At 50.6% G+C, this 27,324-nt stretch overlaps 8 protein-coding genes and 1 non-coding gene across 9 annotated transcripts; 6 read left to right on the forward strand and 3 right to left on the reverse strand.

The window, feature by feature from the left end:
• Window positions 1-728: 728 nt before the first annotated feature.
• PC9H_006589 (uncharacterized protein) lies at window positions 729-2,282 on the forward strand (the record flags this gene model as incomplete). The annotated part of the gene is made up of 11 exons (XM_036776134.1): window positions 729-878; window positions 929-997; window positions 1,055-1,068; window positions 1,129-1,372; window positions 1,424-1,535; window positions 1,587-1,599; window positions 1,652-1,736; window positions 1,793-1,802; window positions 1,856-2,068; window positions 2,146-2,168; window positions 2,223-2,282. The coding sequence occupies 11 exons, from the start codon at window positions 729-731 to the stop codon at window positions 2,280-2,282; spliced, it is 993 nt and encodes a 330-aa protein (XP_036632153.1).
• Window positions 2,283-2,918: 636 nt separating this feature from the next.
• On the forward strand, window positions 2,919-4,690 carry PC9H_006590 (uncharacterized protein; the record flags this gene model as incomplete). The annotated part of the gene is made up of 10 exons (XM_036776135.1): window positions 2,919-3,272; window positions 3,326-3,394; window positions 3,458-3,471; window positions 3,530-3,773; window positions 3,829-3,940; window positions 3,995-4,007; window positions 4,058-4,142; window positions 4,250-4,478; window positions 4,544-4,566; window positions 4,631-4,690. The coding sequence occupies 10 exons, from the start codon at window positions 2,919-2,921 to the stop codon at window positions 4,688-4,690; spliced, it is 1,203 nt and encodes a 400-aa protein (XP_036632154.1).
• A 265-nt stretch (window positions 4,691-4,955) lies between these two features.
• PC9H_006591 (uncharacterized protein) lies at window positions 4,956-6,091 on the reverse strand (the record flags this gene model as incomplete). The annotated part of the gene is made up of 8 exons (XM_036776136.1): window positions 4,956-4,973; window positions 5,042-5,175; window positions 5,236-5,315; window positions 5,369-5,436; window positions 5,531-5,612; window positions 5,674-5,754; window positions 5,806-5,860; window positions 5,911-6,091. 8 exons carry the CDS (start codon window positions 6,089-6,091, stop codon window positions 4,956-4,958), a joined length of 699 nt encoding a protein of 232 aa, XP_036632155.1.
• A 950-nt stretch (window positions 6,092-7,041) lies between these two features.
• Window positions 7,042-9,253, forward strand: PC9H_006592 (uncharacterized protein; the record flags this gene model as incomplete). Its single annotated transcript, XM_036776137.1, has 8 exons — window positions 7,042-7,128; window positions 7,183-7,253; window positions 7,303-7,435; window positions 7,498-8,136; window positions 8,195-8,375; window positions 8,441-8,703; window positions 8,765-8,983; window positions 9,035-9,253. The coding sequence occupies 8 exons, from the start codon at window positions 7,042-7,044 to the stop codon at window positions 9,251-9,253; spliced, it is 1,812 nt and encodes a 603-aa protein (XP_036632156.1).
• A 322-nt stretch (window positions 9,254-9,575) lies between these two features.
• PC9H_006593 (uncharacterized protein) lies at window positions 9,576-12,603 on the reverse strand (the record flags this gene model as incomplete). Its single annotated transcript, XM_036776138.1, has 13 exons — window positions 9,576-9,667; window positions 9,722-10,118; window positions 10,176-10,341; window positions 10,390-10,536; window positions 10,588-10,732; window positions 10,787-10,898; window positions 10,952-10,990; window positions 11,051-11,326; window positions 11,380-11,479; window positions 11,534-11,877; window positions 11,931-12,020; window positions 12,070-12,184; window positions 12,284-12,603. The coding sequence occupies 13 exons, from the start codon at window positions 12,601-12,603 to the stop codon at window positions 9,576-9,578; spliced, it is 2,343 nt and encodes a 780-aa protein (XP_036632157.1).
• Window positions 12,604-13,838: 1,235 nt separating this feature from the next.
• Window positions 13,839-15,243, forward strand: PC9H_006594 (uncharacterized protein; the record flags this gene model as incomplete). The annotated part of the gene is made up of 6 exons (XM_036776139.1): window positions 13,839-14,027; window positions 14,077-14,149; window positions 14,205-14,368; window positions 14,433-14,809; window positions 14,864-14,987; window positions 15,043-15,243. The coding sequence occupies 6 exons, from the start codon at window positions 13,839-13,841 to the stop codon at window positions 15,241-15,243; spliced, it is 1,128 nt and encodes a 375-aa protein (XP_036632158.1).
• A 693-nt stretch (window positions 15,244-15,936) lies between these two features.
• PC9H_006595 (uncharacterized protein) lies at window positions 15,937-18,628 on the forward strand (the record flags this gene model as incomplete). Its single annotated transcript, XM_036776140.1, has 2 exons — window positions 15,937-16,242; window positions 16,307-18,628. 2 exons carry the CDS (start codon window positions 15,937-15,939, stop codon window positions 18,626-18,628), a joined length of 2,628 nt encoding a protein of 875 aa, XP_036632159.1.
• A 62-nt stretch (window positions 18,629-18,690) lies between these two features.
• Window positions 18,691-18,777, forward strand: PC9H_006596. Its single transcript has one exon. It is a non-coding gene; the product is annotated as a tRNA-Pro (tRNA).
• Window positions 18,778-18,981: 204 nt separating this feature from the next.
• PC9H_006597 (uncharacterized protein) lies at window positions 18,982-21,394 on the reverse strand (the record flags this gene model as incomplete). Its single annotated transcript, XM_036776141.1, has 9 exons — window positions 18,982-19,362; window positions 19,431-19,871; window positions 19,923-20,024; window positions 20,073-20,571; window positions 20,636-20,747; window positions 20,808-20,851; window positions 20,909-21,025; window positions 21,083-21,228; window positions 21,296-21,394. The coding sequence occupies 9 exons, from the start codon at window positions 21,392-21,394 to the stop codon at window positions 18,982-18,984; spliced, it is 1,941 nt and encodes a 646-aa protein (XP_036632160.1).
• Window positions 21,395-27,324: the final 5,930 nt, after the last annotated feature.

The raw sequence follows: 27,324 nt of genomic DNA on the forward strand, positions 1-27,324 counted from the left end.
CGCTCATCATCATTTCTTATCAATCAATATGCTTCTCTCCTCGCGGTATTGTGTAAATTGGGCGCGTAAACTAACGGATGTATTTTTATTGGGAATATACACGGCCTTCGAGATAACCGCCTGGGATCCTCTGCAGTAAGTTCTCCAAGGAAGACTCGTATCGTCTATCGGACTCTGCCGTGCGAAAGTCTCCAGAAGAATCTTCCTCTTTCGCAGAATCCAACTGCATGAGAGACCACAAGCCTTCCGCTGGCCACGTCGGCTCTTTCGGATCGTTCATCAGTGCAAGTGGTTCTATAAGTTCCATAAGTTTCCGTTCGTTGCCAGCCAACCATGATTTTACCCACATACTGAACTTTAGGGGTCTGTAGGCATATGGTTTCAATCTAAACTTATAATCTTCATCAAGACGAACAGTGATTTCGACGAGGCGCCGTCATGGGCCATTTGATTTCGACATCCTCTGACTCGGTGTCATACGACACTCGGCTTCTCTTCGACTTCGTTAGAGGGCATAGTCGCGTTCTACTGTTCATTCTGCTTGTTCCAAATTGCCGCGAATGACCTGGCGCCGTCCTCAGCGTGCAGGTTCTCTGTGTGTTAGCGAAGCGGGGACCTACAGCAACCCACGCAATGTATTGGTGAGACGGAAATAACGTATCTTTGGGGGCTGGTATAAAGGCAAAGATCGTCACAGTTCGCTACGCACAGGCAAAGCTCTATTCATGATGCTCTTCGCTCTCTCACGTATCGTAGTAGCATTTCTTGGCCTTGCTGCTCTCCCGTTTGTCACTTCTGCCCCAGCTTCAAATCTTACTTCTCTCGACCTCAGCACCGAAGCTCGCGATATTTTGTCTCGGGCTGTTCCTTCCCCTCCTGTGAGTAGTTTATTCAAATGGACACAACGTGCTGTTAACAAGTATACCAGCACTTCCTAATATACAGCGACCAGCCAGTTTCTGGAGAGCTGGGACCACCACCGGTATCAGAGATTGCGGTAAGTCGTTTGTGTTGTTTAGTGTCAGGGGTGAATTGAATCCCCTCTCCCTGACAGGGGTTTAATGTCTTGTGAGTGGTAGCTGGGTGATTCACTCATGAATATGGTGGCCACTAATCTCGCAATGGTAGTGCCCTCGCATTCCTGCTCGTCGATGGTGCATTCGACAAGGCAAAAGAGTGGACCCGACTGAGCGCCGCGCAACGAGCTAGGGTCAAGGCTGAATACGCTGCAGCGGGAATCAAGCTCATCGTCTCAGTATTTGGAGCGACCGACGCACCTACCACTAATGGTGCCGACCCTGTAAAAACCGCTAATGAAATGGCAGATTGGGTAAAGGAATTTGACCTCGATGGCATCGATGTAGACTACGAGGTTCGTCTTGCCCTTGTCGACGGGGCGCGCGTATTGATATAAGTCATTTAGGACTTCGATGCGGTAAATGCAGGGGATGGAGAAGCTGAAGCTTGGGTGATTAGTTTTACTCGTCAACTTCGAGTAAGGCTACCTCAAGGCAAATTCATCCTCACACATGCTCGTATGTACCCAGTCTTTTGCTTTGATTGATACCAGCTCAGAACACCTTTAGCTGTGGCGCCTTGGTACTCATTTGAAATTGCATGTATTTTGCTCGATTGATGACCTCTCTGACAGGTTCTCCCCCAACAAATTTGGTGGTGGCGCATACGTGACCATTAACAAAGCTGTTGGCCATCTCATAGACTGGTACAATCTCCAGGTCTGTACGCCTCTATCTTCAGCTTACCCTCAGACTAATTTCTCCTATGTATCCAGTTCTACAACCGTACGTACGGTCAGCATGGTGTAGCGACTCTTGACAACTTACCTAGCCCACAGAGGGTGACACTGAGTACACCACTTGCGAGGGCCTACTGTTCACATCATCCAAGACATGGCCCAAATCGGCGTTATTCCAAATTGCCTCATCTGGTATTCCCTTTTCCAAGCTAGTGATCGGGAAGCCAGCCACCTCCGACGATGCAAGCAACGGCTTCATGTCAACTTCAGAATTAGCTACCTGTGCTCAAGAAGCTAAAAGACTAGGATGGGGTAAGTTTCGTCACTTGCTACTCCTTCGGATAAGCAACATATCTAACGCTTTGCTTGTTCCCCGTTTGTTTCTCTAGGCGCGGGCGTTATGGTGTGGGAAGTAAGTGAACCGTTCCCTCACCCTTTTACTACTTATCCAGTACTCGCCACGTAGTTCCCCAACGCCAATGCCTCATGGATCCGAACAGTAAGATCGAAGGCGTTCCCAGTGTAATCTACCACTCGCATAGGGGTAATCTACTTTGGGAATTACTCCCGTTTTATCACATCGCTAGGCATAGATGCTCATTCTACTCACGGGCCGAATTTTTGGGAAAGAAACTTCGGTAACTAGGCTGAGCCTTTGGTCAACTTTAAACGGTCACTGCCAGCTCATCCAGCTGAATGCATGGTTGTGGAGTGATGACTTGGTCGTGCGAAATATCATTCCCATCCAAGAACGGCTGCCGCACCCAGTCAGAGTGTGTCTTGTGCGATACGACAAAGACTTCCATAAAAATGAATCTATATTGGTTCTTCGGGACACGGCACCATAAACCAGGTAGGTTCGTTACTACCCTTCCACGAGGCTAGCAATCACTCACTGCGGCTCACATACTCAATCATTCACATTAGGTCATGCATCCGACCTGAATCAAATGGAATATATGCCGATATGTGCTTCTCAGTATACAGGGAAGATTGAAGTCCAGGAGGTATTGTGCATAGCAGTTCCGGTATATCTCTGAAGCGGAGTCGCCATATGTCACTCGCCTCTTCTCAAACGATTGCCTCACCACGATTTCGCTACTTTCGTTAAGCACAGAGGGAATGGCCACACTCTGACTTAAGTTGATCTCAAATTTCTCCCATGAATGACCTAGCACCATACGAAACCTACGGCTTCCCTCTCCTGACCATACGAAGCAAAGAAATACTATCCGCTACCCAACAAAATATGCTTCCATTGCCGAAGGCTGATATAAAGCGAAGCGACGATAACTTGTTTAGCACAGAGAAAGCCTCCAGCCTCCCGCTGAGCCTTCACTGCTACCCGTCCAATATTCTGGTCATGGTCGCTCTCAATATCTTTCGCCTGGCCATAAGTTTAATCGCTCTTACCTCCTTGTCCCTTGTTTCCTCCGCTCCCACCTCCAATGCCACCTCGGCAGACCTCAGCCCTAAAGCACGCGAAATATTGGCTCGCGCTACCCCTAGTGCACCCGTAGGCATCTTGACGCGAACTGAGGAGTACGAAAGGGCTAAAATATTCTACAGCACTTTGTCATCTACAGCGACAAATTTGTCTCGGGTCTGACAGGCCCGCCACCCGTTGCACAAGTTACTGTGAGTTTTCTTAGGCAAAATTGGTGGCTAGGGGTGTAACTAAGGGCTTCTCCTATGTGACAGGGGTACAATGTCTTGTGAGTGCTACGCTTCCTCCCTGTACCTACTACATGCGTTCTCACATGTCGCATCCAGCGCCCTTTCGTTCCTCTTGATAGAAGGGGCGTTTGACAAGGCGATTGAATGGACCTGGCTCAGCGCTGCTGAACGGGCTTCCGTTAAAGCTGAATATGCAGCAGCAGGGATCAAGCTTATTGTTTCTGTATTTGGAGCGACCGATGCTCCTACTTCCACCGGAGCCGACCCAATATCTACTGCCAATACTATGGCTGCTTGGGTAAAGGAGTTCGATCTCGATGGTATCGACGTTGACTATGAAGTCAGTTGTTCTGCGCATTAATTGTGAAGACGATACTGATATTGATATAATTTAGGACTTCAACGCTATTAATGCTGGTGATGGAAAAGCGGAGGCTTGGCTTGCCAGCTTCACTCGGCAGCTGAGGACACAACTTCCCCAGGGAACGTTCATTCTCACCCATGCGCGTAAGTGACAAAACTATCCAGGTTATCGGAACCTCTGATGGAGATGATATGTAGCCGTTGCACCTTGGTAATGTTGAAGCAGTGCAACCTACCTCTGAGGGTCTGACTGTACTATAGGTTCTCCCCCGGTCGCTTTGGCGGGGGCGCATATTTGACGGTCGATCAGCAAGTGGGCAATTTGATTGACTGGTACAATGTCCAGGTACGCCCCGGAACTAAATGGGAATGACATACGTACTGATATAGCCTATTCCTTTTGAAATAGTTCTACAACCGTACGTCTTGTCTCTCCTCCGACCTTGATGATAGTTTGACACAATTTCAGAGGGAACTAGCGAGTACACCACATGTGACGGCCTTCTTTCGACTTCATCTAGCACCTGGCCGAACTCTGCATTGTTCCAAATCGCTGCCTCTGGTATCCCTCTTTCGAAGTTAGTAATCGGAAAGCCAGCAACAACAGGCGATGCCAGCAACGGCTTTATGTCTACTGCAACATTAGCCGGCTGTCTGCAACAGGCGAAGGGCCGTGGTTGGAGTGCGTTCGATCACCATTGCCTATACGAAGTATTCTGGCACTTACGTTCCATTTCTACATCACAGATGCAGGTGTTATGGTTTGGGAAGTAAGTAGTAATCAGTACCTGAACATGTTATTTTTAACACACTGACTCGACGCTGATAAAATAGTTCCCCGACGCCGCTGCGTCCTGGATTCGGGACGTAAGGTCTCAGGCATTCCCCGAGTAATGTATTTGTTTTGTAGCTTTAGATACACTTTGGCTATATATGTAGAGCCTGTCCATACAAACTAAGCACAGAGAATATACGAGAGTAGAAGTGTGCTTATAGCAGAATTTGGTTTTGGTTTCATCGTAACAAGTCCAACAGCAACGCGTAACAGTGTTGACACAGCGGGGAAGAAATGTCGAAGTCTAATGAAAGTCCGACTCGGATAGAGAGGAGGAAGGAAGAAAGGTCCGTGGGTCGATTATCGATAATAGATCCCCAATCATCAAACCAGGAAAAGCCGCTAAAAGGTTGGTGGGAAGGTACGTATATGTTATATGTGATAGAAACAGCAAGATATGGAAGACTCACCACTTTAGACGCCGGGACTTCGGTATTTTCGGCATTGTAAGCGTCGAGGTCACCCAAGAAAAAGAGCTTGTTGACGGCGCTGCTGTAACCGATACTTGTCTCGGGGGTTGAACCATCGGAATTGGTGACTTGTGCTACGAAAACGAAGCACCGCTGTGAAGAGGCGATTTGGACATGTCACGGAAATTAAATACCTGTAAGTTCTTGAGTTGCGCTATCAAAAAGCCACACCGACGATTGGGTCCCTTGGTCGACGTTAGACAGTTCTATGGAGCTGTAGACGTCGTAAGCTCATCTGATCGGGGATTATTTCCAATATCTCCATACCTAGACAAATCGACATCGATATCCTCCGCGCCGTCTGCTCCCAAGAAATTTGGAAGAAGGCCTTCGTTCTAGAAGACCGAAGATGAATAGAAATAGGCATGATGAAAATCGAAGGTATGCTTTGGTCAGCTTTGAAATGGAAAGGGCCAAGGATTGACATACCGTGGCAATGATGTCGAAGGGAGTTGACTTCGGTGTGAACTCCACGTGTAGGTCTTCACCGGCACCTGTATTGATCCCTCCACTATATGTCGAAACATTAACTAGAAGAAACAAAGACATGTGTTATCAAATATATCACCCACACTGGCTCTGATGCAGAAGGACGGCCTATGAATCCGACCCGTTTATCGTCTACGCCTCGAACTTCTAGTCGCCCTTCGAGGCTTCAAACATGCGGTTAGGGGGGCGTAGATGTACTGGGCTGAGCGAAATACCTCGGTACAAGTGGGAGAGATGGAGAAGGGCTCGGAGCAGCAGCCCGTCGGCCCTCTGGAGATGGTGAGCTTGATTAATTGATACGGGATATTGTTGACACTCACTGTACACTGGGGTGGGGTTCCATTGGGGTGTATATCCGGGGAGTGTTCGTTTAAATACTGGAGGCAACGGGGGAAGTCCGCGCGCAAGTCGCTGAGCATTGGATTCATATGGGATAGGAAGAGAGACGGTCGAGGTTAGTAGCGAGAGTAAAGAAATCCACAGAAACGCGTCGATTATCATGATGGTCGTGGTCGTTCGTGCCGATGTAGAAAAATTAATGGAGGGGGTCTGACAGAGGATTATGATTGCGACACTTCGAGGGTTATAAACCAACATCCTGCAAAGCAACGTGGTACTTCTAGCCTCGCCCGAAAGCTCTAAGAAAAGGTACGGCGGCATGAATCCCCCGTCCTTTGTTTTAACGCTGGTTGAGTTTTGGGCTCAATTCAGCCACTCAGGGCACAGGTAAACAGCGATGCCGTCAGACCAAAGCCACCGGCGAAGGCAAAGGGAGAACGCATCAGATTGAACAAGTCTGGTCTTTGAGTAAATAGTCGAGTGTGCTTCTATCCAGTCTATATCAGCCTGAAGGGGACAAGGATGCTGTAGAAGTCATCACCCTGGGGGGCCGATAACGGACCAAAAATCCCGAGAACCTTCAGTCATTGGTGGAGTAAAATAGCAGCCTCCAGTCATCACGCATCGAGGTTGACTGCATGCCAGGATTTCATATTGACGCATCATGGGAGTTTTCGTCCGAGTTCCAGATCTCCTTCGAATGGGTATGAGCGTGCCGTCAAGGGCCGACGCAGAGAGGTCACCGGGAGCATTTAGGGATATCTCACGTAGCCAGTCCAGGAATTGCGACAATTGAGTACGTTGTGGGCCGCGATGTGGGCACCGTTCCCTGCAGGTTTCTGGATTGGCTTCAAGGACGTCGTGGCGCGGCCCCAAACAAGACCATGGCCTCCCTGAGACGACTGTTCTGCCGCAAGGCTATATTTTGTGTCAAGAAACACGCATCGAGGGCGAGGGAAGGTGGTGGTGATGGAGAGAGAAGTAAGCAAGTAGTGATGACCCCAGGTAAACGTGGTCCCCGGATTTGGGTATATCGTCCGATCATATAAAGCTCTGTAGCGAAATTGTTCGACCCACTCTCTTTCTTTCTTGCTCTCGTTTGCCGTTTCGCCATGAAGATTAGCCAAAAAATCCAGCAGTCGACCAAAGAGGGTAAGGTCTGGTGGTCCTTTGAGTATTTTCCACCAAGAACGGCCCAGGTAACGTGCGCGTATGCTCAAATGCTGAATTCCTACTTACCCAGACTTTACCAGGGTCTCCAAAATCTGCTGGACCGTATAGAGCGCATGAGAGCTCTTGGTCCTGAATTCATAGACATTACATGGTTCGATCTCTCCCCATTATCCTGTAATAGTGGCTGAGTCGCGTGCCAGGAATGCCGGCGGACGGACATCGGACTTGACTTCAGAGATGGTGAAGACGTGCCAGAGCATGATTGGCGTCGAGACATGCATGCATCTCACATGCACGAACATGCCGAAAGAAAAAGTCGACATTGCATTGAGAGTGCGTGCCAGGTTCCCTAACTCCTGTTCATAGTTTCTTAACTCGGCGTCAACCTTTTCTAGGAAGCCAAGCAACATGGCTGCCGCAATGTATTGGCCCTCAGAGGTGATCCACCTCAGGGCAAGGACGAGTGGGAAGCCGTTGAAGATGGTTTCGTCCATGGAATCGACCTGGTCAAACACATACGGCGGATTTACGGAGACTACTTTGATATTGCCGTCGCGGGATTCCCCCAACACATGTTGCTTCCTCCTGACGAACTAGCATTCGAAATGAAATGCCTCAAGGAGAAGATTGAGGCTGGTGTCAACTTCATCTTCACTCAAATGTTCTACGACGTCGAAATCTTCATCGAGTGGGTCAAGGCCGTCCGTGCTGCTGGTATCACCATCCCCATCGTTCCTGGTATTGCCCCCATTCAAACTTGGAACGGTTTCGTTCGCGCAACCAGTCTGGCAAAGACTATCATTCCTCAGTCCTTCACGGAAGCTCTCGAGCCTTACAAGAACGACGACGAGAAAGTCAGGGCTATCGGCACGCGTCTGGTCGCCGACATGTGCAGACGCATCCTTGATGAAGACCTTGGAATCCGAGGACTCCACTTCTACACAATGAACCTGGAGAAGGCCACCAAGATGCTCCTAGAGGAGCTGAACCTCGTACCCCGTATCGAAACCATCAAACCCCTCCCGTGGCGACAGGTAAGAGCGCGCCCCTCAGTCCGGGTCATTGAGTGGATGCTAACCCGGGTCTCGACAGTCCCTTACGCCTACTAGGCGACAAGAGACTATCCGACCTATATTCTGGGCTAACCGCGCCAAATCGTACATCTCCCGCACGGAGAATTGGGATGAATACCCCAACGGTCGATTTGGTGATGCGCGCTCTCCCGCCTACGGTGAATTGGACGGCTATGGTATTTCTCTAAAGCAGACCGTGAGTTTTGTCCTCGGTGCTTGAACTCGTTAACCCGGTGCTGACCCGCGCTGATTGAATCACAGAGAGAGGATGCATTGAAGCTCTGGGGACAACCAGAGACAGTCGCGGATGTGTCATCGTTGTTTGCCCGGTTCTGCCGCGGTGATCTGAGCGCCTTGCCTTGGTCAGATCAGCCTGTCGCTGGTGAGACCACTGCAATCGCCCAACACCTAGCGAAGGTCAACGAGCTCGGGTTCTTGACCATCAACTCGCAGCCTGCTGTCAATGGCGCTCGCAGCGACGACAAACTGTTTGGATGGGGCCCCAGCAATGGTTACGTATACCAGAAGGTAGGCGTCTCGCCCTGAAAGCTATTGATAACTTCATGAGTCGCTAATGAATTATAAATAGGCGTACTTGGAATTCTTCGTCAACCCCACACTTCTCAACATTCTGCTATCGCACATAGAGCGGGATGGCAATATCACCTACCATGTCATTAACAAGCGCGGTGATCTCCGGACAAATACGCAGTCAGAGGGTCCTAATGCTGTAACCTGGGGTGTTTTCCCTGGTAAGGAGATCGTGCAGCCCACCATCGTCGAGGCAGTCAGCTTCATGGCATGGAAGGTACGGTCCTCTCGTATCACTACTTCTACCACATACTGACTCGCACCATAGGATGAGGCATATGAACTTGGACAACAATGGGCTCGCATCTACGAATCGGGCTCCGTTCCAAACAAGGTTGTCTCCGATATCATGAACACGTACCTCCTGGTCAACGTCGTCCATAATGATTTCCAAGACCCTGAAGCCATTTTCCGGCCGTTCTATCAAGCTGGTGCCGAGTACATTACCAAGATCCAATCTCAGGCCCCCGTCACTGCGGACCACTAAGACTTCGGTGAACAACTCTGCATAACTGATGCTCCAACATGCATCGTCACCCCAGAACTACGCCCATCCCCAGGGTCCCCCGTATAGATATAGATCCATAATGCTTCCATATACCATCATCTGAAATATTGGCCATTGTACAATATCACTCATCTGTGTTCATAGTCATACCGGGTTCAACCCCCGTCATTGTAGTTCACTTCATCAGGATTCTTCAAAGACGTACATAGCATCAGTGCTTCATCATCTAAATACAATCTGAATTACTCAAAAACATTTTGAAATAAGATAACGTAAAGACAATACAATAATAGTCCACTCATCATACTAAATCAGAGAAAAAGAAATCCGTATTGGTTGGAGGCGGACCAGCAACCAAACCGCTTGGAATCTCAACGCCGTCACCCGTCAGATCTAGTAGAAGTTCTTTAACGCCGAACAATGTCGCCAGACCGTCAATGTGCTTACCTAGCAACTTGATCTTGAGCCCAAGTTCCGTCAACGCCTGTACGAAGCCTGCGGTCTCCTTAGAAGCTACGTGTCCTCCGTCTCGCCGCAACATGTTCAGTCCATCGGTCCAATCTGCCCATCGTGACGGATCCGGAGCAATGAGATCGGCTAAGGAACCTTCGTGGGCGCTGATAAGCGAAAACGACAGCGGGGAGGCGATGAGGGAGTTGGTTGGTGGAGGAAGGTCGTTCCCATTCCCATGGCTTAGGCCTACGTTCGGAGGCGCAGCACAAGTCCCTGTTGCGATCTCACTGATCTGTGATACATCTAACCGCTCTGGCAGATCTTCCAATCCATTACGGACGGGAAATTTCACCGCGCTGTCCACATAGTGGATGTACTTCAGGCCATTATCCTGGGTAATTGTAATTTATCAGCGTTAGTAGTGCCAAATGGAGTGCAGTTGTCTGACCAGTCTCATGAAACGCCAAGGCCGCGAGGGACGTCTTGGAGGCTCTCGAGAAGCGATAGCAGATTGAGGCAGAGCGTTGACAAACCATCCGCCTTGGAGTAAGCACTGAATCCGTTGTTGTCGCACAAACTCGTACGACTCCTTGTACAATTTGGCCCGTAGGTTCCTAAATGGACGGTAAGCGGGATGAGGGAGGTCAATGGATATCGCTCACCGTATTGGAACTTTACTAAGCAGATCGTCCTCCAATTCTAGCTCCTTCATTTGGCGGTCCCTCACTGCGCGGTATTCGGACCCAAGGAAATCCTGCTCGACTTCGTGCCATTCTCGGACGTTCTCACTCCTCAGAGCAACTTTGATTCTGCAGCGCCAACTGTAGCTGTATTCGTGGAGGGTAACGAGGTGTACTCACTGGCTTCGAACAAGGGCGACGACGCGAGTGAAATCGCCTGTCGCTGCTCCGCTTTCGCCCCACATCCGGAGGAAGAACTGAGTTGCTAATGTGTGGACTCGATAGAAGTCCAAAAAGAAAGGTTGAAACGTTGTTGATGTCGAATCTAGCGTGTTAATTAGGCTTCGGCTACGGAAAATTGGATGAACCAGAGACGTACAACCGGGCGCGAAGATTGACCAATGCTCGGAGAGAAGCTCCACCACTTCGTTAGACGCCTTACCTATGGGACATTGTCTATCCGCTGGTCGACTTAATTGTTCCAGGACAAGCTAGACGCGTAACATATGCCTATCTATCCTCAGACAACCGGTGAAGAACGCACCTTGTCGAATTCGGGGTCGCAGTGCTTTGCGAAGCGTAACTACGCGCGATATGAGTATGCTGCATGACGTCCGAAGGATATATCCTCATCTATACATACCATACATTCCACTCCAAGAACGCCGACGTCGCCGAATTGCTCCACCACATCCTCGTCGTCGAAACCAAGCTGCCGCCATTTAACAACTTGGCCATCAGCATCCACCGTTTCTTCAAGTTTACTCCGTTGCCAGATTTGTCGAAGCATGTAATCGTGCACTTGGTTATTCAAGTTGATGTCCGTCATCATTTTCCTGTACGTGACGCGAACGAGGTTCGCCTGGAAGTCAAGCACGCAGGAAGTCAAGTCTTCGAAAATGTGCGAGGTCATCAACCTCTGATGGTGAGAGGCGTCAGTTTATAGTTACGAAAAGGACATGAAACACGAACGGCGACGGCCTTTCGAACGTTAAGCCTCTCCAGTTCTATGATGAACTCTTCCCACCGTGCTTCGCTAGCGTGGGCCAGAAGGGAATTGATGAGCATCATGCTGTAACGAGAATCAGGACAACCATGAAACATCGACACCGAGACGCGTATGTACCTATACTGGGCCATGGCGGTATCTGCGCTGCCTAATCTATTCACAACAGTTTCCAGCATCTTCGGCTCCTTCCGTATCTGTTCAAATACTACCTGAAAGCCATACCGATACACGGAGCCTGGTTCGGCGACGGGGGACGCGGTGCTTGTGCTGGGTTGGACATTAGGAGCGGCTTCGGGGTCCGCCTCAACGAGCTTCTTCAGGATAGCGGTAGCAGGGCGACAGACGTTGATGAGTGACGAGGGGGAAGATAGGATTTGGACAACTTTCAAGATGAATGAATCGGAAAGAGTTGCCCAGCCATAGTCGAAATCCATGAGATTCTGGACTGATGTAAGAGCGTACTAAAGGCGAGGGCTTAGCAAGCTTCCAGACAGGATGTGAAACGACAACGGACGCAGAGTATGTTGCCGTGCGTGTTGAATATTACGTCCACTAGTTCGTTTAATCCGTCATGCATCAGGAACTCCTGGGCGAATTGTTCTTCCTAATGCCACAGTTAAGAGAGGAAATGACGGGGTAAGCTTGCATCGTACGCGAATGTATTTGGCTAGCGTGAATGTTGTGAGTCGCAGATTTGAATCTTCGTCTGTCATGCTACTAAGTTTCTGGGCAAGTTCCCTCGCTTCTCGAGCGGGTGCGTTGACAAGCCTGGATCAGAGAAAGCACCAGCAATACAAAAATCAACATTCCCTAATGGTCTCTGGAATCGCCTTCAACGGCACGGCGTCGGAGGAGGGCCCAGCTTACCTTAGGTTGGCTTTGGACTTGACTTTCTTGCGAAGGTTGTCATTTGTGACCAGCTCACCGTTGTCGTCTCTCAAAGCGTAGTTGGATGGCGCTTCCTTGATCTGAAGGTTGATGCATAGTTGGCGCACGACGTCGTCAACAGTGAGTGTTGGATCAATACGGGTTCGAACAGTAAGGCCTTCTTTCGTCGTCACGCTGTTGGTCGGCACGAGCGTGCCTTTGGGTGTCTGAGCTCCATTGGCTGCAGATGATGGAAGTAAAGGACTCTTGGAGTTGAGCGTCGGGTTGGTGGAACTGGCGTAACTCTCAGAAACAGACATGATGGCTATTCGTCGGTACTGCACACAGAGCGTACGACCATTTTCTCACGCCACTCCTCGAGACTTCGAAACTGCATCCGTGAGACCTACAGTAAAATGCCAAACGAAGTAGCTTGCTTGAAAGTACAAGTCGATCGTCCATTGGTGGCCTATACCTTCGTTGTTCGCATCCAACTGCCCGAATACTCGACGACTCGGCTTCAATGAAATATCTCCATGGCACAGCTGGAATTGGGCTGGGATGAGGTTCAGCTGAAGGGTTGAGCCAACGCGATGTTAGATATAGGCTCGAAACCACCGGTCTAGGAGTAACCACAGCTGTTGGGTAGCATATCAGCTCACTTCACGAAACTCTCCGAAGGATCGCGTACTACCCATAGGAGACTATTTCATCGAGTATTGATATACGGGAGAATGCATTCTATTCAGAAAGTCAATGTAGCCACTTTTCGACTTTGACTTCATCTGCAAATTAGCCCTTGCAAAGTTCAGCCGCCTATTTTCCGCAACAGTAACCGTTCTTCGGAAGCGACCTCATGTTGAATCCTCATGTGTACGACATGGACAACATTCATTCCATGTGCTCACTTGCCAAGTTCTTTGACCAGTTCCTGATGCAGCCAGATTACTCCTTACTTCACTGCTTCAGGATTCCCCCCTTCGCCAAAAGGCTTTTGGCTACCTCATATCCGTTCGCAGCTCACGTAACAGAAGATGTAGAGAACCTTTACGAGTGCCCTCGACGCGGTGGCGGGCCTGCGTTTACGAACCCGAATCAGGCGGTTGTCGCCTCAGAAGCAAGCTATATCGCCGAATCAACGAGGGTATCCTCGTGGATCGTTGCTATTTTCCATCGACCGTTGCCTGCCTCTCATGTGCTTCGGTGGAGATAAGCACTGTTCGTCTGCCACCTCGCGGAAGACATATCGATCATTCTTCATCACCTCCGTTTTCAGCCAGCTTCGGAAGACCAAGCTTGGTGGCCTCAGGGCTTAATGTCTTCTTTCACAACGCCGGGGTCTCGAATCATGCTGTTCGCGCCTACTTCTGCCCTCGTGCACCTCGCTGCTTCTCGATAGGCATTACACAATATGCCGCATGGTGTAGCACAATGTCATCTTATCTCTGCGAAGCTAGAATCGCTGAGGCAAGTTAAAATGCGAGAGTAGACGGGTTCTCCTACTGTTCGATTCCCCTCGTCTATCTCTCAGGGAGCTTATTCGCATTTCGTCGCTATGAGACTCTCCCTCGCTGGCCTCGTCGTTCTTGCACTCGCGCTCGTACGAGCAGCCCCCATCGAGCCAACAGAGCTTCACTCCAAAGCTGCGCAAGGCCTTCGGCTGCTCGACCTCGCAGAGGACGCCGAACCTGTCTGGAAGACCGAAGATGAGAAGCTCGAGCTAATGCGCGCAGGAGTCCACTTCGTTAGTTCTCATCGCCCAGTCGTACCTTCATTTGCTAACGCCTTCATAGTTCGACGTCACAGAGACCTATGAGATTGAACAGCAGATTCCCAAGTCGGCCTTGCGTGCACCTGCAGCGACGTGTACGGTCCCGTTCTTTCTGATACTGTATGACCGGAGGTTGAGATGATATCACAGTCCCGGCGCCGTCTCAGCAAACCACCGTTACCAGAATCATCGCCACGCTCTCGACCGCCAACATGCAAGCAAGCCTGACCACACTCTCCAACTTCAACAACAGATACTACAGGTCGTCGACCGGTGCCGATGCCAGCACATGGATCCTCACCACCGTCAGATCTGTGAGTGCTTCTCCCCGGTGTCTATTTTTATACCAATGGGATTCACATGGTCGCCATCCCTCAGATCATTTCCGGGAAATCAGGCATTAGCGCTTCGAACTTCGCGCACAGCTGGGGGCAGAGCTCGACTATCGTCAAATTCGCCGGACGGGATACGTCAGCGCCTGTCACTATCCTCGGCGCACACATGGACTCGATCAACCTGAGCAGCCCGACCAGTGGGCGCGCGCCAGGTGCAGATGATGATGGCACTGGGACCGTCAATCTGATTGAAACCCTTCGAGCGCTCGTTGCGGCTGGATTTACGCCTGCAACACCTCTAGAGTTCCACTGGTACTCTGGCGAGGAAGGTGGTCTCTTAGGTTCCAATGCTGTTGCCGCAAACTACGCCAACAACGGCGTGCGCGTCAAAGCTTTCATGGAACTAGACATGACCGGATAGTGAGCCACTCTCTCTCGCATCACGAGGGTATCAGCTCACGCGGCGCATCCCAGCTTCAGACCAGGCTCCACGGAAGTAGTCGCCTTGGAGGCCGATTACATCGATACCGGCTTGAACAACTTCCTCAAGCAGGTGGTCACGACGTACACAAGATTGCCTGTGACCATGGACACCCCTGTGCGCATTGATCCGATGCCTCGCCGGTGTGCTGCTGACCTCGCCCGTTCTGTAGTGTGGTTACGCGTGCTCGGACCATGCGTCGTGGTTCAAGTACGGCATCCCCACGTCGATGCCGTTCGAGGCGGTCACGGGCAACGACAACCCCCGCATCCACAGCAGCAGCGACACCATCTCGCAGTCGGGCTTCTCGTGGGCTCATTCGCTCGAGTTTGCGAAGATCGCGGTAGCTTTCGCGGTAGAGCTGACTTCGTAGTCACTTGTATTTGCCATGTAAAATATATTGTATGTGTACGTTGTCACCCCTATATTGAACCAGGAGGTAATCCCCCGCCTCACATAAGGCTGGCATCACTCTTCGAACCTCGAGCTGAAACGACACAACGAACCATGGTCATCGAGATATCAACACGAAATTTTCATGGATCGCGGCTCGTGCTACGTAAGGTATGTGCTCGAATATACCTTCCCGCGATGGGCGATGCTGGCATGCGAATCAGATGCGTCAACATATCTCATATCATTTTAATTGCACAGGAAAACATGCATATGATGGGGATAATTCATATATCACAATTGATCGACGTCAAGTCAGCCAGTGCCCTCCAGCACCTTCTACCACTTTGGTGAGTTCGGTTGCAGATACTCAAAGCGGACAGATCTAACGCGATTGCATTTGCATTCTGTTCGCCTCGTATCTCCCTTGGTCATTCGTGTCGCCGCAGTATTAGCACGGCCCGGAGCAAATTTACATCTTCTATATTTGTATACTTTCCAAAAGCAACCTCGGAAATGCCGTACTCTGCAGACACCAGGACACGCGTCGTTCACGAATCCCGTTTGGGGGGCATCCCTAAGTGGCCCCTATCCACGGGCGCTTGCACCCTGGGCCCTTTCGCCGTTCGAACCCGCTCCCTCGCTTCGCGATTACTTCCAGCTTCGAACGGCCATGAACTCCCCCGCCTCGAGCGTCTCAAGCATTCTGCTGGCGGAATTGCCTTGGGGCGACAACAGCCTACTCGACGAAACCCTGACTCTGGACACGCTCTCTGATACAGATTCGTTTTCTTCTAATTCACCCGCCATCAATCAGGGCCTTCTAGGAGCCACGCCAAAGCCTATTAATTCCTTCAGAAAGCACAGTATATACGCATCGCGCCCATTAGCCAAAAGGATCACCCCCGCTGCGACTGTAAGCGTGTGCGCGCCAGCCCAGCCCAACGCTCCGGAAGGCCTGTCCGTTAAGGACTGGGCGGTAAGTCGCGTTTGGTATAGCTGGTTTCGGGTGTGTGCTGAATTCTGCGATCTTACTTTTTCAGCAATCGCTTGTGCCTTCTGACCCTCCTGATCACGTCCCTTGGGGCGATGGCGAAGACAACGCGTATGTAATTGCTGATGCTGATGATGCGCCAGGCGGTCTCCGAGCACCCCATATCCTTGTCGAAAACCCGCCATCACCCTTTCGAGCCCGCCATGATGGCCTCCATTTGAAAGTGCCTAAAAATGGAGACTCGTCTGACAGCTACCTTAGATCTACCGCTCCGCTCACAATTCGCCGCGACAGAAAGCGCAACCGCGCTCCCACTAACAAACCTATCAATGAGCTATTCTTCGAGCGCGAGATATCCCTTTCCCCCGGCTCTGGCGGACGGACTGAGCGTCTATCTCTACAAATCCCTGCTGCTACAATGAGCCCGGAGCTGGTGGACCTCATGCTGGAGCTGCATAACCTCAAGACCTTTTTCCAGGAACCACCGGGAGGGGCGAAGGCACCTAACAGTAAGCCCCCGCAGAAGGCTCCGCGATCGAACGAGGAGGACACCAAGGCACCAACTCTGATTTTATCTGACTCTCACTCGGTCTTCCCCATTCCCCTCTCGCGACCTGGTTCGGACGCCTCGCTGAAAGGCCCGTTATCTGCCTGTAGGAATACAGACACGTCAGGTACAACACCGATTGCTATTGCTGCCCGCCGTGGACGAAAAATGCTTGCTCCTTTGGCTGTCCAATCAACCGCGATAGGCGACAGCTCGGATATTATGTATCCTGGCATGCCAACTGCTTTCTTGGGAACACCCTCCGCATATTCGCCTCACTCAGGCATGCCGCTATCAGGCCCGGCCGGTAATTGTGCTCCTCCTGCTCCACCCAATGGACTGGATATCCAAGGAATGATAGAAAGTCTCAGGGGTCAATGTGCCGCGTTTCCTGCTACTCCGAATACGCCTAACTACCCAACGCAAACACCTTCTGAGCCCCTCCCTCCCCTCCCTTCTGATGCGAAAGCCCAGCCCGAAAAACGCAAGAGAAGGCGTGCGTCTGAAGCTGCTAACCCGAAGAAATATCGACCCCGTCAAAGCGATTCGTTAACTAGACAAGACACTTTAGCTTCTCTTGGCGCTGGTTTGGACGCTGGTGTTGCTGATTCGTCCAACATATATTTCGGGCAGGACCTGGCCAAGTCAACAGCTTCCTTTCATGCAGTGAAGTCCTCGCGCTCTAGCCACTGGGACCTCGACAATGCAACTCGGTCAAAGGGTGCTTCTTCTGCTCGTGCTAGTCTCTCGACGGTCTCCCCTCCTTCCCCCAATCAGCAGCAGAAGAATAGAAGAAGAACCATGGCCATCGTTGGCGACGACAGGATCGGCGAGTGGGCAGCGTCGCAAAATTTCTCTGAATCCCCTTCGAAGGTCCCTGATGTGCCTCGTTCTGCGCTCCGCCACACTTCAAGCCCTCCCCCTAATAAACCCAGCCATCAGTCTAGGGCGTCCAGCGTGTCATCAACTTACGCCCCTAGAGGTATTTTGAGGAACAGGAAAAGCGTCCGCTTCGCGTCTCTTCCCGGTCGCAAGAGTAACAGTGTTGAATGTGCACCCAGACCCAGTATAGATCAAATTGGCAGCGGCGATTATTCGCATCAGGATCAAACTCAGGACAGGCGACGAGGTGGCAGAGTGTCACTCCCAACTCTATCTTCAGCCCGGGAACGGAAAGCATGCAGACAGGTAAAGGACTCTACCTCAGAAGCTACTTCAACAATACACCCCTCGTCCGTTCCTTCGCACCCGACATCATTATCCTTCAAGTCGCGCAATAGTGCGACATCGGACGGTCAGAAACTTATTCCTAGGAGGAGACACACGTTTACACCAACCCCCGAACTACGATCACAGCCTCCGTCAAATGCTACACAAGATCCAAGTTCACGTACTCGGAGCGACCGATCCGTTTTTGTCACTTCACCCACGCCAACCAAGCATCGCCCTCCTCCAGTCGTCCGTTCGACAAGGACGACTACTATCACCCCGAGAAAAAGCGTAATGACTATCGAGGAACAAATGCCTGTCATGAGGCAAACTGGCTCTCAACTTTCCCCGCAGAAGACACCCCGACTGTGTCGGAAATCTATGGCCCCCACGATTGATCCGGACTATCGGAGTAGCGACAAGGAAAACAGAGGACTCGGAAGAGCATCACTCGCGTATCCCTCGCCAATCAGTTTCCATAACGGTGGTAATCAGACTGCTGCTCGGAAGGAGAGGAGTATGTCAGTTGATGAATATGACTCGAAGGGAAGTAAAGGCAAAGGCGCTAGTCGCATGCCTGTCCCTCTTAGAAACATCCTTACAAGATTCAAGTAGAAGTTTACTCCAGTATACCCCACTGTATCTATCTATGAACACGTAGAGAAAAAGCTTTCATCGGCCTGATGGTCTAGTAGTATGATTCCTTGTTAGGGACGCATCGCGCCATTTCGAGGAGGTCCCGGGTTCAATTCCCGGTCAGGCCCAGATGAATCCTTTTTGCCTGCTCGTTCCGAGTTTCTATGCGGTACGTAAAGATTGTATTGTAATTCTTACAGTTTCAACAGAACAGACTCCAAGACCAAAATAGTACAAGCCAATAAAGTACACGAATACATATACAGGGCGTAATACAATAATGCCATAGGTTGCTGTTATCGTCATCGCCATCCGTTCAACCATCCGTTCAATCATTGACCCACGCCCCCTTGTCCCCTACCACTGGGTCCTCTCCCCAGGCCCCGCCCCGCAAACCCAATACGCACGCCACGTCCAAGGCTTGGGAAAGAAACGCCAGGCACAGGCGGTTCCGCTTGTGGGTGTAATGTGGATGTCGAGGGACCCTGCTGAGAATTGGCAGGCGTGCCTCCTCTGCCAGGGAAACCCACACGGAACACAGACGATGAAGCATCATAGCCAGGGGCGAGAGGCATAATAGGAAGTTGGCCAGGACCAGAAGTATGATAAGGCGGCCGTGGTAAAGGCACTGGGAAACGAGCATGCGACGGGGGTTCATTTCGGTGTTCAGGGCGAGTCAGGGGATCAGCGACTGTGTCGTCATCTTCAGAAGCCTTGAGAAGCAGAAACGCAGGTTTGCACGTTATGGGAAGATCAGAGATGAAAGGTCGATGATGCTTACTTCTAAGTCTATAACCAATGCGCCCATGTGCCATCCCGCAGCCGTTACAGCGAAGCAAAATCTGTCTTTTGTATGATTCAGTTTGTGGTCGAACCGAACCTCCGAGGGAACCTCGACGTCAGGTGGCTGACCCCACCCTCGTTCCAAAGCATGCAAACGTAGCCTTTCGTTTGGGAAACCGCCAGGTGCGCCTGCTGGCAGCTCGAGCGGATCTCCAAGTCCTAGAGCACCCGAAGAATAAGCCCCCCATGTTAACAACTTTCCGGTCGATGTCAATGCGCCGTAGTGATAATCGCCCACGACAACGGAAATGATTGATTTGTATTGAAGAGCTGGAATGATCTCTGGTTGTTCGGAAGGGCCCGTATTCAAGGATCCCATAAGGACTAATGAACTTGATCCAGTCGAGTACGCAAAGAAACGTTGGTAATTTGCTGAGATCTATACGAACGTAAGCCTGTACGGTAATTTGAATGAAAAAGCAATGCTTACGTGAGTGATTTTGACGGAGGACGGTGCATTGAGTCTATTATTGCCATCATCCGCGAATACCGTATGTGACCGCACTTGATCGACCTCACTGAAATTTGGCAACTGAAACGTCTCAACTAGAGTTCGAGGTTCGGCGGGCTGAAAGCTCACATATTTCCATTCGCCGGTAACCTGTTCGTCAACCAATGAACTGAATTTAACCACATGTCCCTGGTCTGTTAGTCCAATAATCTGCGAATCGAGGGCCGCGATTTGAATGAGTTTGGGAGGTGATTCATTCGATTCCTCAGATAGATCGGGCAGTTGTGGTAGTCGGGGCAGCCTTTTGGGATTAAAAGACAGCTCCCATGGCGCGCAGAGTATGGTCCCGTCTACTGCGGGCGCTACGATGTTACCATTTGAGTGTATCTCGTCGTCTTTCTGGTCTATGAGGGTCTTCATTGGGCCGCCGAAAGGCCACCAAACAAGGACATCGCCTGATTTAGTGAGGACAGAGGTCAAATTCCATCCGCATTCAACCTGGAGAGGGCTCGTTTCCGGCGAGTCGTTGTCTAGTAACGGTGAAGACAACCTAAAGGGCGTTCCAAAGCTTAAAAATGTCCAGACATGTTGGTTGGCATCAATCGTGGCTGAGTGTAGCCTGCCGCAACTGGTTCAAGGGCCATAAGCGTTCAGAGCAGCTGATGCGACGACTTGTAAACAAACATCCACACCTGATGTTTCGAGTTGGAGCCGGCATTTGTAGCCTGAGAGGTGTGGAAGACATCTTTCCCGGCTCAGAGTAGCCATCACGGTCCAGTACAAATGTGGTTCCGTCCATAGTTCCTGAACCAAGTCGAATCATGTCAAATCATGTTATCGATGGTTTGAGCCCAAGTTCCTCACCCCAAACATAGACATTGCCCTCGGAGTCCAGGGCGTGGAACGACCTGACAGAGATTGGCACATATGGTCATCGGGGAATGATGTATTGCATCAGGACCCACATTCCACCAGCAACCAAGGAGACAATTCTAACATTAGGGATGCGGAGTTCTTCAGGATAAGGTGCGCCAGGTGTTTGGAGGGCTTCTGTACGCCCCAAACGGCCGTCCTTCGATGCACTTGAGAGCAAGAGGATGAGTTCATTGGTCAAAATTGTTGAGAACTTGAACTCTCACCCCCAAACGAATAGATGAGGACGTCGCAAGCCCTTGTAGAGGACTTTGAATCCACTTTTGCGAGCAGTTGCAGTGGGAGAAAAGTTGAAGTCCCTTTCAAGTTTCCTCTTCCAGAATGTTTCATCTGAACATACTATCGCGAAGAACTTTGGTGCAAAGTGAAGTCTGAAGTCAATCTACCGTACTGAATGCCTGCATGATTAGCTCTCTCACTTGATTCGTGCAAGTTAGGCTCAGAAGATCCACAAGAGATATCTGAGGAAGTAAATTGTCGATGAGAACCTCGACTGGGACATCTGTGAGAGATGGCATGGTGGTTTCTGTTGAGGGCGCGCCGCAGTGCCCCAAGCTGTGACCTCCTCAGGCTCCTGTGACGATCCTCGAATTGGCGTCACGTGGGGCGACGCTCCGCCCCTGAGAGTTACCTCTTACTTCAAAGAGCCAACGTTCAAGTCGAAGCAGCCGCTGAAATGTTGTCGGTTGTCCAGGCGAGGCTTGGGTTGGAGTAATTTCTTAGGGTACTGTTGAAGTTGAGTGGGATATCTGATCAAAGCAGTCTCGACTCTGAATCGTCTGGTAGCTATAATCAAATCCAACCAGCTTGACCAATCCGTGTCCAGCTTCTCCCATGAAGCTGTAGAGGGCGCCTCGACTCCTTGTAAAATGTTCCCAAACTCGGCCCTGACGACCCACCTCAGCGCCCTAGATTTACACGCCCATCGCCTGCGGTTGGTTGGCGGTTGGACAAGATGCCAGCCCAATCTCCCTTTAAACCCCTTTTAAACTTGAAGGCGATGGTGTTACCCGAGCCTTTCTCTGTCATTTCCACATCAATGGATTTTATTCGCCGATTTTTGGACGTCCAATGAGCAGAGACCGCCTTCATGGGTATAGTGTAAAATTGCTGACTAGCAAGGAAGCTATGGCCCCGCGTCCTGGGTTGTCATTCGAGGAAGCTCGCTTAGTTCGCACCTCGGCATCCTCTCCTTTGCGACCGCGATAGGGCTTGCGCAGCGGTTGCCAGTGCATTGATATGGATCTGTGGTCATCACCGACGCGACTGGGCATTGTTTAGATTGCCTTCAAGTTCTCACCTCGCAGGTATTCGCCGGCCGGCTGTGGGATCTACAAGATTAAGCATGGCAGGTCAGCTCAACCATAGTCATACATTCTACGTAGATTCGGTACCCTCGAGTTTATCGGCATTTAGATGAACTCTTCCATTCATACAATTTAACCTGGCACATGTTGGGCTCGGATCTCATCTCCCTCCCAAGTATCTGGATAGTGAATGGTTTCTCTTGACTACTTTACCCTCTTCGCCGGCTTCGATACATAGATACTCTGGACCGGCTGCAATCTTGTATCCAACCTTATATGACCTTTTGCGGCGCAGTACACCACTGTCGATGCGATGCAAATTGATCCACTGGATACCACATAGAGGGAAACCAACGACGCTGAACGCAGGAATATGAAATACTGACAACAGACTACAGGGGAGACACGTTATTCGTGTGAATGTCTCTTGAGACATCGCGCCCATGGTTCCAACAGGCTCCCGATTACGAGAAGACACTTACTTCTGCAGATTTTCACCAATTAAGGATATGTAGTTATGGCGCTTGTCGGCCAGCATGCGACGTCGGTTCTATGTTTGATTCGCATTTGCAATCCGCAGGCCTCGTTTCCAACGGGTCGAGGATGATCATCCTCTCATCACCGATCGTGATCAACTCTCATGGTCGGCCTCCTTCGGTCTTGCCATGGGAAAGCTCCAACTTATGCGCTTATGTTGCCATTCGTCTCCGCGTGTGTTTTATGCATCCCACACATCAGCCATGATCTGTGCCGTGGGTTTATATTTGGATCGTGGATCGTTCACATGATGATGCGACCCGCGGACACGAGAAGAGCTTCCATCTTTTTGGGCGTGACATAGAAGCTCTGAGCCTCAGAAACAGAAATGGCTATAGCAAGCATTCCCGTTGTTTGGAATTTGTTGCGTGATCGCGGAAAGTATGCTGTGAAATGGGTCTAATGTGATCTCCAAGTCTTGGACGCACAGAACCAAGCCCTCGAACCGTCGTGTTTATCGTAGAACATGAGCGTGGACAAGGCGTGGTTCGAACCCCGGACTTGAGCTAGTGGTAAGTGGCAAGATACATCCTGTTGTTATAGCGCCCATTCTGGGCGTCAGACTAGTGGTCCCCGGCGATTGTACACCAGAACGCACCAAGGATGGGACTATATCGCCATGCACATATCTCTTCACCACTGTATCTGCCCCTTTATTCCTTAGTCTCTCCAATAGTCTACTCCTGCGACAGCTCAAGGCAGCACATGGAAAACATGAAACCGCGCGAGAAGGTCGCGGTAGTTAAAGCGATGGAGATACTCGTTTGAGATCGCGCTCGTAGGTGCTACTGCGTTGTATTGGGAACCTGGAGTATGGCGATGTGTTATACAACGAGCTGTATGTCAAATTGATGAGCGGTGAACGCTGCAGAGTCAGAACTCGACTCCGACTCAAAGTCACCACACTCACATGTGCTCCAACGAAACCAGTTCAAACCGAGCCCGCGACACCGAACTTCTTTGCGTTTATGGAATGTCTATGTTTGTTCGAATTCCACTTCCTGAGGTTCTTTTTCGTCTGAGCGCCTTCTCTTCCCCACGCTGAGAAGTACTCCCACCTCTCTTTTCTCATGACACAGGTCTTCGCAGCTATAATCAAAACTTATCTGGAGGATGCCGAACCTGAGGAAGAAGCGACTGACGTCGTAAACAATAATTGGGCGTGGGAGATTAAAGAGTCGTCGACAAAAGCATGCCCGCTTCGGTGTCAAACACAGCAAGGCGGTAACTCCGACTCAAGTTGGAAGTATCTGGTATCTCCTCCCCGGCTGCTGCTGAAGAACGAACAAGAGCAAGGGGTGTCGAGGGGGATGCCCGCGATGCTGTATTGGTGGTCAGCTACGGTCCTAGGTGGAGCAAATTCGATTTCCTTTGGTAAACGGGAATGTCAGTAAATCCCGTAGTCCATTTAAATCCGTTACGCACCCTTCCTACTCGCTTCCATCGAAGTGGTGTTTAGGTTAACTCTTCGTCAGTCATGTGACTGGGGTAGACTTGCTCCGTAACTCACGAGTGTGAGGTCTCCGAAGGAGGTTGGGTGATTCTGGGACTTTTTTCCCCCAGCACGACATATATGGCTTAATGAGCCGCAGAAGACACCAGCGTTTGTCAGAGAAGATTTCCTGGATACGGCAGGCCGAAGACTAGATCGAAGCAAAGATTTCGTGGACATCGAGTGCAGGCCGAGACGTAAGTCGATTGGGTTCTTGATGCGGAGGAAAAGTGAGCGAGGCTACGAGCAAGGCTGTGCAAAAGAAGCCACAACCTTCCGAAGGCCACCTTAATGAAACGGAATCACGATTCCATGAAGCCGAGCTTTGGCTAGGCAAAACGCGTCACGGTGAGTTAAGGATCCAGCTCGCGATTGCCTGCGGCGTTTGACGAGGGTCCAGGAATAACCGATTCTGGCGAAGCCTCATGCCTGAAGTCAGCCCTTTGGTCCGATGATAACATGGGCCTTCTCATGAGATCAATCGTCGAACCCTGCAAAGAAGAGATGCCAATGCATTGGTATTGTGACGGAGTGGGACGAGCGCTTAAAACGCGTTTTTTCATCATACCAGGAGAAGGTTCAAGGTGCAAATGGAGGGAGATTGCCAGGACTTGCAGCGACATTCGGGACAGTACCTCTGGGCATAGACAATCTGGGAATCCCCCTACGGATACGGCTTATCGCCCTGTAGAAGCATGGGCGTCGTTTCGAGTATTACGGAGGCCACTGCGGCAACGTTGCCCTTCGTATCTCCGACTCGGAACGGTGTGCTCAGTTGAGTCGCTGAGTCTTCTTCTTCTGATGCTCAGATGATCTTTTTTGTTTCGCTTTTGCTCGAACATTGCAGGGTCCTATCGATTGACAGATGCGATGATGGATACACTTTGTGTTCCCTTGCTCGCTTTATCAATTTATATATCAATTATGGACACACTTCCAAAGTCTTTGAGACAACCCTGGGGTAAGCAATCACCTGCGTTAGGACTCTCTGCGTCATCTGATGATGCGGAAACATAACAGTCTCTGCAAAACATAACCGTTACGTGTAACAACATGAGGTTTTGCATTGCTCAGCAGCACGAAAGCAGCATCCTCAACGCCTCAAGATTCGTGGTGGCTACAAACGGCTTAGCTCACTTTCTCGTAATTTTTGATCCGACTACTTCACCATCTACATCTGTGTATTTTACCCAAGCGACAACGGAACCGCCTAGAATCGACAACGTCATGCCTCGCGCCATTTCAGCCAGTCGAGATCTATGGAGCACTGAATACAAGTCGTTGTGGATGTCCTTGGGGTAGGACATATCAATGGAGTGGCGCCGGCAAGTTCTTTGTATTAATGGATACCAGGTGACCACAGAGTTTGCGAACCCTCCGTATATCTATTCGACCGACCGATTGAACGGACCACCGGTTCACATTCGCTACACTTCACCCCCAAACTCTAATGGAGGCCGAGGGATTGCCAACACGCGTTCGTGTGACGGGAAGATATCTATCCTCTTCGTCATAGTTCACAGGATCGACGACATAAAGTGTTCATTGAAAGGTTTGCCTGCTTTGGTATAAATTAAGTCACTGGACTAATGTGCCATTTGGATAGAATCTTGTGGAATTATAACACTATGCCCTCCTTAATGACGCATCCAAGAGAGAGGCTGAATGCAGCGGAGAGCACGGGGGATGACCTTTCCGCCATAGGCGAATCACCGGGCAAGGGACAGCAAAGCTCGTCGCTCGGTGTTGTAGACGTTTTGAGCTGCAGGCGTTCATTTACTCGGGATTGATGCCTGGCACGTACGGGAGGTATCGTCGCTCTGCGAGTGATGGGTTTGACGGGTAGACGGGGTGGATGGAACCGTCAGTTTCATCATTGCTCGTGGTATGCAACGCAACGACATCGGTTACACATCACATCACGGACCATGTACTCATCAGCATGCTACGAAGCCACATTAAATCGTATGCATAGATACATGCATCGTTTCTAACGCTACATCCAGCCAGTGACGCAGAGACGTGTTGCGGGGAACGCGCCAGCGGATAGTGTGATAGGGGTGGCCTAGGGGTGCAAGCCCCTGAGAGACTTGTCGATTTGCAAGTTCATACCGCTTAGCAAGCTCGGGACCATGGTAGTGGTGGTAGAGCTGCGTTTTTACTGCGCACCAGTGATTTTCGCGTCGGTTGCTAAGCCTGAGTACGCGCCCAGCACTTATGCTCAGCGATCCTAGTTGTAGGGCTTGGAGCGTGAAGGGATGCATCGCCCCGGGAGAGTTTCAGTACTATCCGCGCAATGATAGAACGCGACAGAAATAGGCAAAGGAGATCAGCCATGTTGCAAGGAGCCCCGAGATGGCGTGGCACTGATCTACTGCTCCATATATGTTCCGCGGAAATCGAAGGCAGAAGACGAGGCAGAGGCATCTCGAAAAGCGGAGCTTAATCCGGCGACGAAGAACTCTCCGATTTCCCCAGCCTCCAAACTCCAGTCAAACGTCTACGTCGAGCGGACGATTGCGTCGGCGTCTTGGACATCGAGCATCAAGATATGATGCCGGGCTCAATCGCCGAAGATGGATGGCAGAAAGATGGTGGAAAGGAGGAGAAAACACGATCGAGGTGTCGATGATACTGTCACTGTGTGCATCCGGGAGTGTGGCCACCTCCAATTCGGAGCTGGGGTGATGCGTGGGATGGGATGGAGAGTGCACTCCGGATGGCGATGTGACATAGCAATTAGCCATATTCCGTCGAGTTCTCGGTGCAAGTGACAGATTACCACCGCACGAACGCGAGCCGAGTAACGGGTCAATTGACTTATCGTTCGATGCGGAGAACGCGACCGTTTCGTGATGATTCCCGATGCGAATAATATTCGCGTTTGGTGATGGACTTATTTTCGGCGAAAGGGAGGACAGATTTGAACGGGACGCTGGAGGAGATATTTATATGGCGTTTGCATGGCTGTGGAGGTGCAGTGGGTGCAGTGGTGATCCGTGCAGTGTATGCAATTGAGGTCAAACAGCGAACCGTCAGTTATCTGATAGATCCAGTTCAGCTATCATTATAACAGCAGAAAATTTCGATCATTCACCTCCGTCACCCGTGT

The sequence above is a fragment of the Pleurotus ostreatus genome, assembly GCF_014466165.1.
Source record: "Pleurotus ostreatus strain PC9 chromosome Unknown scaffold_4, whole genome shotgun sequence".
Classification (NCBI taxonomy): domain Eukaryota; kingdom Fungi; phylum Basidiomycota; class Agaricomycetes; order Agaricales; family Pleurotaceae; genus Pleurotus; species Pleurotus ostreatus.